Raw genomic sequence first — 13,193 nt, 5'->3', positions numbered from 1 at the left:
GTCATATCTGCACTAAAACTCAGCTTGAAACAACAAGGGTGTGACTTTTTATCCAATTGCTTCAAGCCTATGTGTGTGTGTGTGTGTGTGTGTGTGTGTGTGTGTATATATAATGAAATACCTGGGTGTGCCATGCAGTCACACTAGTTTTTTCCCCAGCTTGGGGAGGGTGGCATGTTGAAGTGTCCCTCTCTACTCTTTCCTCCACATGTAAGGGCCTTATCCAGTATGAATGCTGTCTCAGACAGGTACTTGTGTCAGTTCTGCCAGTTTATTCACAACTGTTCTATTTCTGTGTTACTAACTTTCTGCTTCATTAGTCTAAAATTAAGCAACCAGCAAACTTAATAAGGTTTGATTTAGTTAGGTAATATCATGGCCTACTTTCTGCTGCATCTTCATAATGCTGCCTGAAGAAATCTCATCCATCAATTCAGGCTTTGAGCAGAATTGCGAGTGCCACCAGTGGTTTACACACCAGTTATATCAGTGCAGGCAAATAGGCGTCGGTAATCCACAGCCGTAGGTGCTTCAGAGGCTTGTTCTGCAGCTGGTTGTACTTTTCGTCTCCCTTCACTCAAAACTGTGGGGTTGCTCAAAGCGTTGAATGCAGAAGGTTTGTGTAATTAATTTTTTGGAACTCTGTGCCTCCATTGCCAAGTCTCTCTCTCCCTTTCTCTCATTTGCAAATTTCCCAGAGGTATATATTTATGCTCAGATTGGAGCAAAAACTATCTATAGGTATGGCTTATGCAAAATTTGAATACAATTATGGACAAGAGATGATGAGCTTGGTAAATCAGAAAATCTGTGTTTGTTTCTCCACTGATCCATTGTATGACTTGGAAGACATTCCTCTTTCTGTCTATGTCTTCTGACAGAACTCCACCTAATAATTGCAGAACTAGGGTGCGGGGATATTTTCACAGATAGATGAATTGTATTGTGATTCGCAGCCAGGTATGCATAAATACAACAGGTGACTCTGCCCAAGACAGAAATGTTTTGAGCCGCACTAGTACTAAGGTAAAGTGGTAGTGAAACAGAGGTAATAGTGTGTGGCTTTTGCATTTTTTAAATAAGAGAATGGTTGCAACAGCATGAGGAAACTTGACTGCTAGAATATGCCTCAGTTTCCCCATCTGAAAATAAGACATGAATCTTCATTATGCTTAGGTTCACCAGAAACCCATGTAATATGGAAAGAAATTTAACCCCATGTCTGCAAAAATGTTTGAAAAGGAATAGCAGACATTTACCAGTTTCTTTCAGTATCCATAAGCTCAGATCCATACATGACATGACTCTGCACATTACATTTGCCACACCACATATGGTGTACATGTGTGTCCTGTCAACACCCTACAATTTTGGCAAAAATCTATAAAAGTGTCCTCTCACATTCATACAAGCCTGAAATCACCACACATTAACATGATATGAGAATGGGTGGGTCATATCAGTATATCTTGGATTAATTGGGGCTTCTGTGCCCATTCAAGAAAGAAAGGCTTAGAAGCTCAGAAAATGTACTTGAGAGAGGCAGGAAATGTGCTTGCTACTGGTATATGTGAGATAAGAGAAGCATGTGACAAGCTGGAGAGCCCCTCCAGGCTAAGAAGGAATCCTCATTCCTCCTGCTTTTGTGAGGACTCATATAAATTGGTGCTACTTGTGCAGGAAGGAGACTCCTAGAAGAGAAAATAGAAACAAAGGAAATACATTCCTTTGTTTCCATCCTAAAATGCCCTATCTGCAAACATAACTCAGTGTAAATTTGTTAGCCAACTATTTCACACAAGCACAACAATGATCCGATCCCTCCAGAGAGGGTGGAGAAGACCTTAACCAGTCTTCTCCCTGACATATTAGCTTTGTGTATAGAGTACAATTTTCATTTGTAGGGTGCTTTCAAACAATCATTTACCCCCACTTCCTTGGTTACAGGCCTTCACATGTTGGATATACCTTTCACCACAGAAACGCACCAGAGTATGGTATAGTTGGACCAGCAGAGGAATGTAATAAGTAAATAAACAACGTTAATGTTAGCTATGCTAAAGCCACTTAATATGCTAAAGCTCATCATACAGCCCATGCAGTTTAGGATGCAGCTGTATTCTTCCTGATGTGCTGGGTTCCTTTGCGACCTGGTTTCTGCCACCTACTGTAAAAAATAGGAGGGAAGTAGTTTCAGAAGTACCTATCAATAATAGAGGTTCTCAAAGTTCTAATGCCCACAGCCAAGCTCCATATAATTGATGCAGTTGTTTATCAGTTTATTTTGCTTCCTTGTGTTGCTGCTTTTTCATAACTATGGATGAGGAGGTTTGGGATGTCATCCCAAGGGGAACCTCCAAGATCCTTCCTTCTGACCTCCTGGCCAAATGATGTAGTCTTATTCCCATCCTCAGACAAGTCCTCCAGCCATCTCAGCCTCACAGAAGCTTAAGAATACAAAATCAGGCAAAAACCCTTGATGTGTATAGCCAGCCTTTTTCAGAGGGCAAGGCCTGCTGCAGAACAACCCTGGTCTGCCTTCATGAGGATTCAGATGGCTTCAAATTTGTCAGGATTGATTCTGAGCACAGGGAGATAGTTAGCAGCTCAGATTCAGAAGAGGAGCAGCCAGAACTGGAGGAGGCATTTTCACAGGCCAGATATAGGTAGGCATGCGTCTCATGTTACCAACTCCCAGATGGCTGGACATGAAGCTTCCTCCTGCCCCTACCCCCCGCCCCCGTGAGAAGCAGCAAGCAGGAGGAGGAGGGGATTGAGGACTGTGACCTAAGAGACATGAGGCGGTGGCCCAGAGCTAAGAGGGAAACGTCAGGGGTGGAACTCAGACGATTAACCTGGTTAGCGATGTGTGAGAGGTTGTACAAGGAAGCAGCATGTGAGGGGTGGGACCTCCCTCCCTAAGTTAGCCTAGCCAGAAAGCCTCCCTTTCAAGGTTCCTCCTGTGCAAGCACCGGGTCATTACTGACCTCTAGAGGGACGCCGCTTGCGCTGGCATTTTCATAGCAGACTGTAGTGGGGTGGTTTGCCATTGCCTTCCCCAGTCATGACTACCTTTCCCCCAGCAAGCTGGGTACTCATTTTACCGACTTCGGAAGGATGGAGGGCTGAGTCGACCTGAGCCGGCTACCTGGGACCCAGCTTCCACTGGGATCGAACTCAGGTCGTGGGGAGAGTTTCAGTTGCAATACTGCTGCCTACTACTCTGCGCCACACGAGGCTCCTCCCTTTCAAACTGCAGGTAACTTTTGGTGATGCCATTTGAATCCCCTGGAGGCATTCCTTTTTAGCCAGAGAGCCTTCACGGATTTTCATCTGTAATGAACCTGTGAATTAAAGGCATGAGACTGAAGCCTCTCCTTTTGTGTGTGTGTGGGTGCTTAAGGATAGAGGGGGCCAAGGGATTTGTGACAAAATTCTTCCTGCTACAAAATTGTCATGTATTGTCCAATGTAGGGGAAAAACAGCCCAGCCAGTTTGGTCTCACTGGGAACTCCTTGAAATGCTGATCTGATTACCTGACCTGTAAGCAATGTCATTATCTCTGACATGACTATTTCTATTGAGTACCAGCTGTGGCAAGTGCCTACTGTGGCTATATTTGACATGCCTATGTGACTGTCAAATCACCTACCGACTGTACCTACCCCTGACATGATGCTAATCGGAAAACCTTCCCCTGAAGTAAGTCCCAGACCCTAGCAAGCCAGGATTACAAAGGTTGCCCTGGCTCATTCCTGTAGCACTAAACTATGGCTTGGCATTCATCTGAATGGGGCCATTGTCTTGTACTTGGACTTCAAGAGACAGAAACTTGGGGGGCGGGGTCTTTGATAAGCATGCATTTCAATACACTTCTGATCAATGTAGGAATGGGTCTTCTGAAGGCTTCTGTCAAATTACAATAATGTTCAGGCTGTCTCTATGTTAATGAGTATGGTGGCAAAGCAAGATGAAAAGTAAAATGTTAGGACTTAATGGGAGAGCCCTGAGTCATTAAGTATATGATGTACATATACTGATACATAACTTTTTTTCCTTAGTCATCTAAACACCCACAAATTATTTTTGTTTTCTTGTACATAGCTATCTGTTATGAACTGCTGGATTATTAATACAGGAAAATAAATTCTCCTGCTTGTATAGACACTTTGTGCCAATTCTGTTCCCTTCTTCTTGTTAGTATAAGGTCATTTCTGGTTCTCCTTGGCATGATCACAAATAAATTTGACTCTGAGTATAACCAAGCAGCATGCACGTATGTTTTCATGGCATTCATGAATCCTAACATACTTGCTTACATTCATCCCTTTAAAGCTATAGTACTATCCTTGCCACTCAAGAGGGCAAAGATAAGAACCAGAAGAGAGCCAAAAGCTGCATAAATTTTCCCCTTCCTATCTCTATGAGTGGGCTGAATGTGCATGCTCACATTTTAGGACTTTAGGAAAGCTGTTTGAACAAGATTCCAATCAGAAGGGACCCTCTCCCCTCCCATAGTGCGGTTCAAGTAGCCAGAGGTGGACCTCCATAATCTCTGTGCCCCTCAGTCCATAAGCACATTGGCAAGCAAACACAAGAGAAGCCACAAGAAAACACACACAGTGAAGAATCCAACAGGACTGAACCTACACTAGCCCGAGAGCCTAAGAAAAAACACTTGTTAAATAATGCTTAGCTAGCATGGTCCTATAGAAAAGGGGAATCCAAAGAGAGGCATGGGCACAAACAACACTAGTAATCTGAATCCTGAATGTGTGATCCTGTAGTCCAGAAGAGCAGTGTGGTCTAAGTAAACAGAATTGGTAAAATATGGCATTTTTAAGTTGTCAGATGGCTTGATTTATGTTTGTTTGTTTGTTTGTTTTTAATTCCTCATGCAAGATTGGTTGTTTCCCTGGAAGGGATAGAAAACTCATAGGATCATCGTTATGTTTGGCCAGACTTTGAACTGGGTGATTGGCTTGTTGTTCAGTAGTATAAAAGCAGTTTTACACAGACCCTCATGGATTTCTCCAACATCCTGCATAGGCTTTTTAACAAATCACCACATTTACATGAGACAGAGGCATACCCTGCCCTTAAGGATATGCATGCATTTCCTAGGTGTCAACAGTAGCTACTGGCCTTGCCAGCCAGATGAGAAGGATGCCTGCCTGACCACATAGGTGCAAAACTGGGACCTTAATACGATATATGTCTCAGTCTTCATGTCAAATGGAATAAGCAGTTCAATGTAAGGGTGCCCAACTCATAGTAAAAAATGAGTATTACAAGCAGGAAGAACGTACATTTCAAACCCAATACTTGCAAACATTGTCAGCATCCCTAATCATTTTATATTCCCTACATGTCATTTAAATACATAGGGAAACTCATAACTTCAGTGGTGTTTAGGAGGCCCTCCTTAGCTCATGCCATCCTCTCTCTCATTCCCTACTTCTTTCACTCAGGAGAAAGAACACAAAGAATTACCTAAAGATGGCATCTCCTTTGCAATTCAGTTTTTAAAACCTCTTGATGGTGAGGGAGCAGCAGATGGGTAAGAGAAGCGGTAGGGGAATGAGTACACCAGCTCATGGCTCACTCCTGATCTCATCCTAGGGGCCATGTAACACATCAAGATCCACTTCATATATGTGTAAAATGCAGCATGTTAATCTATAACTTCCATAACCTAATTAAAATCTACAGAAAGTGACAGATCTTAAAACCAAGTGAGTGTTTAGAGTAATTTAGGGAGCAATCCTATGCTCCCCAGACAGCATCCGGGGAGGCGGGGGAATAGGATAGCTTGGAAAACAGAGTACAGAGACAGGGAAAAGGGGGGATTCCTGGGGGTGGAGAGAAGGAGACGGGTGGCTGTGCTATGGACTGCCTTGCTCCAGCCTCCTTCCCTCCCCCTCCAAGGTGCCACTGCTAGATGGACAAAATAGCCCATCTAGCAGAAATGCAAGGTGGCTGGAGCATGGCGGCGAAGACGGCCTCCACTGTCCTCCCACCCTTCACTGGATATTCGGCAGCCTCTGAGTTCAGAGGCTGCCAGATATCAACATAGGATTGTGCCCCTAGTCATTGTGCCTTGGCTTAAAACATACCCATAAATCTGAAGATAGTCTTGTATTTATAGATTCTGTATACTGTATGTACCATCAGTTAATTTGCTATTATTGAAGGATTTTGTGTAATAGAAATCATGAATATTGTGTAAATCTATAGTATTAAAAAGGATTCATCTGTATTATTGGAATTAAGGTGACGGAGGTCTCTATTCTGTTTAGATTCTTATTGCACATACAGTATACTGTTTGATACACACACACACATATACATACATACACACATACATTTTTTCTTTTCAGGAGAAGATCCTGAAGCAAGAAGAATGAGAACTGTAAAGAATATAGCAGATCTGAGGCAGAACTTGGAAGAAACTATGTCCAGCCTTAGAGGAACTCAAATAAGCCACAGGTACCATTATTAGTGGGATTGGTTACATGTGACAATATAAAACTAAATCTGAGAGCTTGCAGAGAATGCATCTTGCAAGGAGGAACCTCGACACTGAGGACACAATTTTGTTTGGCCAATGTTCTTGTCATCAGAGCTGTCAACAGGCTCCTTAAAGTATTTGGTTTCTTCCTTTCCCCTTCCTTCTTGAGGGAGTCTGGTAACAAAGCTGTCAGGAAAATATGAGCTAGTAATTAGGAGAACATGCGGCCTCAAGAAATCAGTTTCAAGAGTTGAACCTGATGAAACCCAAAGCTTCTAAAGCAACGTCTGTAAGCACATAGATGTAGGAGCTTATCTAAAAGTATAAGTTGCAGCTCTTATGGTTCAGTTGTCTTGGCAATGCAGGGCATACTCCCTATTTTTCTCTGCTATGTTGCAAGGGCAACATGGATGTATTCCCAGTGTTGATGCATGTGCTGCAGTGGTTTAATTGCATGTCCTCACAGTGTAGCACTAGGACACCTCACAGAGTAGCGCCAAAAACCAGAAATGTTGCTCAGTTGCCTAGGCAGTGAAGGGCTGGGTTTCTTTCCTCCCAGCTCTGAACAGTGGGCAAATGCTGCATCACTATTCACAGGCCTCCCAAAATAACACCAAAATGGCTGTCCCCTTTTACAGCCTGCGAATTGGGCTGTGAAGTCAAGAAGCTGTTTTGGATACACTGTTCTGAATAAATTACAGCAGTATGAGTTTATGTGTTTTCCTACAAATAAGTGTACTGTATGTGGGAAAATGCTAAAGTGAGGTCTAAATAAGTCATTCTCAAAGGCCAAAATATAGTTGTTGTTGTTGTTCAGTCGTTCAGTCGTGTCCGACTCTTCGTGACCCCATGGACCATAGCACGCCAGGCCTTCCTGTCCTGCGCTGTCTCCCGGAGCGTGCTCAAGTTCATATTCATTGCCAAAATATAGTACCCTATACTAGTTCTGGGATTTAAGTGATTTGTCATAGAAGCATTGGAAAAATAAGTACAATAGTTGTTAAACTTGCAGGGAGTTGAAATATAGAAGTTGGAGCAGTTCTTAAGCACATGCCCCAACTGCTGAGAAATGTTCAGTATGCAATAAGCTTTGTTTTGGAAAGCTTCACTTTTTGATTCAAGCCCCTGGGTTCCATATGTTCTCATTTGGTGGGGTAGGTTAAGTTCTTGGTGGCTGGCAATCCTTTTAGCAGCTTGAAATAGGGTTGCCAATTGCCATACCTCAGGTGAGGGTGGGGGTAATGTTTGAATAGAACCTGCATGTAAAATTCAACACACATAGACCCAAATCATGCTGATAATTTCTGGATATCAACTGTGCTAAATGAACCTATGTGTGTTGGATTTTTTGTGCATATACCCTGTTCAAATGGAATGCCTGAAGCAGGGCAGACATGCCACATGGGCAAGAAAGAAAGGCATCTTTTTGTTCTCCAACACATCTATTAGAGCTGTCAGCCCACACTCTGTCTGAACCACAGAACAATTTCCATCGCATCTGCATAGCTAAAAAGTAATAAGCTGTTTAAAATGTCCTTATGAGTGTGGCTGTGCCATTTTAAGATTTCCATTTGGAATGTGTGTAAGACACCTTCATTTTCCATTGTGGTCTTGCATTTTATTCTATTTTTTCACATATTCACATTTTTCATCTTTATTCTTTGAATAAAGTCTTGAGCAGGGTAAAGGGCATGTTGTATTCATTCATTAATTTTAGTTATTAATGCATTTCATAGCCCCCCTTTAAGATTGCAAGAAAATGTGTGCATCGGTCAGGATGATGCCTTTAATTATATACCCCATTTTTCATACACCCTTTTTGTTTCTATGTGTGACTTTACTCCCCCCTGCCCGCATCCTAGACTCAGAAGTATAGAAAGCACAGTTCATCAATTTTTGTTTTGCTTCACAGCACATTGGAGACAACATTTGACAGTACTGTGACAACTGAAGTGAATGGGCGAAGCATTCCAGGCTTGACAAGCCGATCCTCTCCAGTGACCTGGAGACTTGGACAAGCTAGTCCTCGTCTCCAGGCAGGTGATGCTCCTTCCCTGGGTGGAGGGTACCCTCGCAGTGGTGCTAGTCGCTTCATCCATACTGACCCTTCTCGGTTCATGTACACAACCCCTCTTCGCCGTGCAGCCGTTTCTCGCCTTGGGAACATACCCCAGATCGACATGAGTGAAAAAGGAAACAATGAGCTGGATATTTCCTCTGATGCTGATGTTGGAGGGTACATGAGTGATGGGGACATTCTTGGGAAGAGTCTTCGAGCTGATGACATCAACAGTGGGTAAGTTTCTATTTCTCCAGACTAGGGATGGCTGAAAATTTTGTTGGAAGAAAAAGCAACTGACAGATTTGTTCATCCAGGCAGAGAACTTTTGCTCTTAAATGCCTAGTTTCAAATCCTTGAGCTGGTTCGCATGACATGACAAGCTGTGGTGCGCCCCCACCATGACTTGCATTTAAAAAATGGTGTCCTCAGTCATGTAGCCCCGTGGGTAAATTAACCCACAGTGGTTTATTGTGACATGCGAACCAGGTCCCTGTATATTTAGCCATGTTTGTGATGCTCTTTTCTGACGGGCTCTTCATCTTTAACAGCTACCTGGCAGGCAGGTAAGGGTCCTCTCCAAGCTGGGGATAGCTGTACCTACTTAATTTGATTAGTGCAGACAGGTGAGAATTTCTTCAGTTCATTTTTTAATAAGAACTCACTAAAAGTTGCATTTTTTGTCAAAAACAGAACAGAAAGAACTTGAGATTTAAAAAAAAAAAAAAAAGAATGTGGGAGAAAGTGAAACTGCTATCCCTAACCCAGACCCACACATAACACTAGCTGGAGTTAGATTAATCTGGTTCTTGCCTAATGTGTTCCATTTCAAAGTTATAGTTCATATAGTTTATAGTTCGTATGTTCTCAATATAAGCACCATATGATTCAAAATGCCTTCTCTGGTGTGGGTTGGTTACCATGAAGATGGGCCTTCTCTGTGGTGGCCCCCCATCTGTGTAATACCCCCACCCCAAGAGATAAACATTCTCTTTTCTGGCTTTTAGCAGGGCCCTAAAAACATTTTTATTCTGGTCTCCTTTTGAGTAATTTTATTGCGTTGTATTTTAATAATGGTTTTATATGCTGCTGCTATTTTAATGTTGCTTAATGTTGTTGTTTTGTATTTCATTGTTTTAATAGCTTTTAATTTCATTATATTGTTTTACCAGTATATAAGCTGCCATGGGAGTGGTGCTTAAGAGGCAACAGAGCAATCTATTCAATAAATAAATACCAGTGCTTCTGATATGTGCACTGCCTCCCTTTTATCTTCAGAGTACAAGTCAAACTGCTGAGTTTTTACCTATAACATCCTAAATTATTTGAGTTTATGTGCCTTTGAAATTCCCTCGTCCTTATGTTGCATCATGATCCCTAACATCAATTGGGAATATTCTCTTGACAGCACCATCTTTGTTTGCTTGAGGGTCAAACAGTGAGAACACATACACAGGTGTTCTTGGTGGCTGCACCACAAATTGTGGTACACTCTTTTCCTGGAGACTCATCGAGGTCTGAGACTTTTCTGAAACCTCATTTATTTGAGATGGCTTTTAATAGCAAGAATTAAGCAGTTCTGGAAGAAATTTTAATCTAATTTCCTAGACAGTATATTAATTTTTTTAATATATTTTATCCGATTAGCTTATCATGATGTAGTTTTTCCATCCTTGGGACCTGGGGATAAGATGGGTTAGAACTGGAAATAAACATAACAGTGCTGTGATATTGGACCTAGCTCTTTGTATACCTCTGAATGTTGTACATCAGTCATCTGTTATGGTCTGCCAAGTTCATGAACCCTTCCCACAATTCCTTTAGGACCCAGGCAGACAGCAAAACCAAGGCATATATCAAGCCCATTGTGAGCTACCATACATGGCTGATGGGCAGTGTTTAGCTTTGTGGGTCATGAGTTGTGCAGGACTGGTTTAAATTCTCTTCTTTTACATAAATGGTAGATTTATTTTTCATTTTAATAGTAGCCAGAACAACAACATAGGGCTTGTTGTTGTTGTTGTTCAGTCGTTGTTGTTCAGTCGTGTCCGACTCTTCATGACCCCATGGACCATAGCACTCCAGGCATTCCTATCCTCCGCTCTTTCCTGGAGTGTGTTCAAATTCATATTCATTGCATCGGTGATGGTATCTAGCCATCTCATCCTCTGCCATCCCCTTCTCCTTTTGCCTTCAATCTTTCCCACCATCAGGGTCTTTTCCAGGGAGTTTTATTATTTTCCAGGGAGTTTGGCATTAGGTGGCCAAAATATTTGAGCTTCAGCTTCAGTATCTGTCCTTCCAATGAGCACTCAGGGTTGATTTCCTTTAGGATTGACTGATTTGACCTCCTTGCAGTCCAGGGGACTCATAAGAGTCTTCTCCAGCACCACAAAGGCATCAATTCTTCGGCGCTCAGCCTTCCTTATAGTCCAGCTCTCACAGCCATACGTTGCTACTGGGAAAACCATAGCTTTGATTATACGAATCTTTGTCGGCAAGGCGATGTCTCTGCTTCTTAATATGCTGTCTCGGTTTGCCATAGCTTTCCTCCCAAGGAGCTAGTGTCTTTTAATTTCATGGCTACAGTCACCATCTGCGGTGATCTTGGACTCTCCACTTTTGCACTCTCCACTTTCACCCTCAGCAAGAGGCTCTTTAGATCCTCTTCGCTTTCTGCCATTAAGCTGGTATCATCTGTGTATCTGAGGTTGTTGATAATTCTCCCAGCAATCTTAATTCCGACTGTGATTCATCTAGCCCGGCGTTTCTCATGATGTACTCCAGGTCTTGTTTTTACTGACTGTATGGAGCTTCTCCATCTTTGGCTGCAAAGGACATAATCAATCTGATTTCGATATTGACCATCTGGTGATGTCCATGTGTAGAGTCGCCTCTTGTGCTGTTGGAAAAGAGTGTTTGCTATGATCAGCGTGTTCTCTTGGCAAAACTCGATTAGCCTTTGTCCTGCTTCATTTTGTACACCAAGGCCATGCTTGCCTGTTATCCCGGTGATTTCTTGACTTCCTACTTTAGCATTCCAATCCCCTATGATGAAGAGGACATCTTTTTTTGGTGTTAGTTCTAGAAGGTGTTGTAGGTCTTCATAGAACCGATCAACCTCAGCTTCTTCAGCATCAGTGGTTGGGCCATAGACTTGAATTACTGTGATGTTGAATGGTTTGCCTTGGATTCATACTGAGATCATTCTATCTTTTTTGAGATTGTACCCCAGTACTGCTTTTCCCACCCTTTTGTTGACTATGAGTGCTACTCCATTTCTTCTAAGGGATTCTTGCCCACAGTAGTAGATATGATGGTCACCTGAATTAAATTCACCCATGCTTGTCCATTTTAGTTCGCTGATTCCCAAGATGTCGATGTTCAATCTTGCCATCTCATGTTTGACTACCTCCAGCTTACCTTGATTCATTGATCTTACATTCCAGGTTCCTAAACAATATTGTTCTTTACAGCATCGGACTTTCTTTTCACACCAGACACATCCACAGCTGAGTGTCCTTTCAGCTTTGGCCCAGCCGCTTCACTCTTTCTGGTGCTACTTGGAAATTCCCTCTGCTCTTCCCCAGTAGTATATTGGACACCTTCCGACCTGAGGGGCTCATCTTCTGGCATCATATCTTTTAGCCTTATGATACATTCCATGGGGTTTTCTTGGCAAGAATACTGGAGTGGGTTGCCATTTCCTTCTCCAGTGGACCATATTTTGTCAGAACTCTCCACCATGACCTGTCCGTCTTGGGTGGCCCTGCATGGCATAGCTTATGGTTTCACTGACTTATGCAAGCCCCTTTGCCACAACAAGGCAGTAATCCATAGGGGAACATAGGGCTTTGTTGTTGTTCAGTCGTTCAGTCGTGTCCGACTCTTCGTGACCCCATGGACCATAGCACGCCAGGCCTTCCTGTCCTCCGCTGTCTCCCGGAGTGTGCTCAAGTTCATATTCATTGCATCGGTGATGCTATCTAGCCATCTCATCCTCTGCCGTCCCCTTCTCCTTTTGCCTTCAGTCTTTCCCAGCATCAGGGACTTTTCCAGGGAGTTTTCTCTTCGCATTAGGTGGCCAAAATATTTCAGCTTCAGCTTCAGTATCTGTCCTTCCAATGAGCACTCAGGGTTGATTTCCTTGAGGATTGACTGATTTGACCTCCTTGCAGTCCAGGGGACTTGTAAGAGTCTTCTCCAGCACCACAGTTCGAAAGCATCAATTCTTCGGCACTCAGCCTTCCTTATAGTCCAGCTCTCACAGCCATACATTACTACTGGGAAAACCATAGCTTTGATTAGACGGACCTTTGTCGGCAAGGTGACGTCTCTGCTTCTTACTATGCTGCCTAGGTTTGCCATAGCTTTCCTCCCAAGGAGCAAGCATCTTTTAATTTCATGGCTACAGTCACCATCTGCAGTGATCTTGGAGCCCAAGAAAGTAAAATCTGTCACTACTTCCATTTCTTCCCCTTCTATATGCCAGGAAGTGATGGGGCCAGATGCCATGATCTTAGTTTTTTTAACGTTGAGTTTCAAACCAGCTTTTGCACTCTCCTCTTTCACCCTCAACAAGAGGCTCTTTAGATCCTCTTCGCTTTCTGCCATTAGGGTGGT

General features: G+C 42.9%; 1 protein-coding gene across 2 annotated transcripts in view; it reads left to right on the top strand.

Moving 5' to 3' along the window:
• The window catches only part of NAV3 (neuron navigator 3), a 351,861-nt gene that overhangs the window by 190,961 nt on the left and 147,707 nt on the right, over positions 1 to 13,193 (top strand). For both annotated transcript variants that reach the window (XM_084810412.1, XM_084810411.1), the window contains exons 10-11: positions 6,381 to 6,489; positions 8,424 to 8,807. In XM_084810412.1, the coding sequence (XP_084666538.1) occupies positions 6,381 to 6,489; positions 8,424 to 8,807 (493 nt within the window). The remainder of the gene's footprint in view (positions 1 to 6,380; positions 6,490 to 8,423; positions 8,808 to 13,193) is intronic.

The sequence above is a fragment of the Heloderma suspectum genome, chromosome 7 (assembly GCF_057233095.1).
Source record: "Heloderma suspectum isolate Gila_16-S chromosome 7, 16-S_ref, whole genome shotgun sequence".
Lineage (NCBI taxonomy): Eukaryota > Metazoa > Chordata > Lepidosauria > Squamata > Helodermatidae > Heloderma > Heloderma suspectum.
The sequence above is the reverse complement of the archived record's forward strand: the minus strand, read 5'-3'. Positions and strand labels throughout refer to the sequence as shown.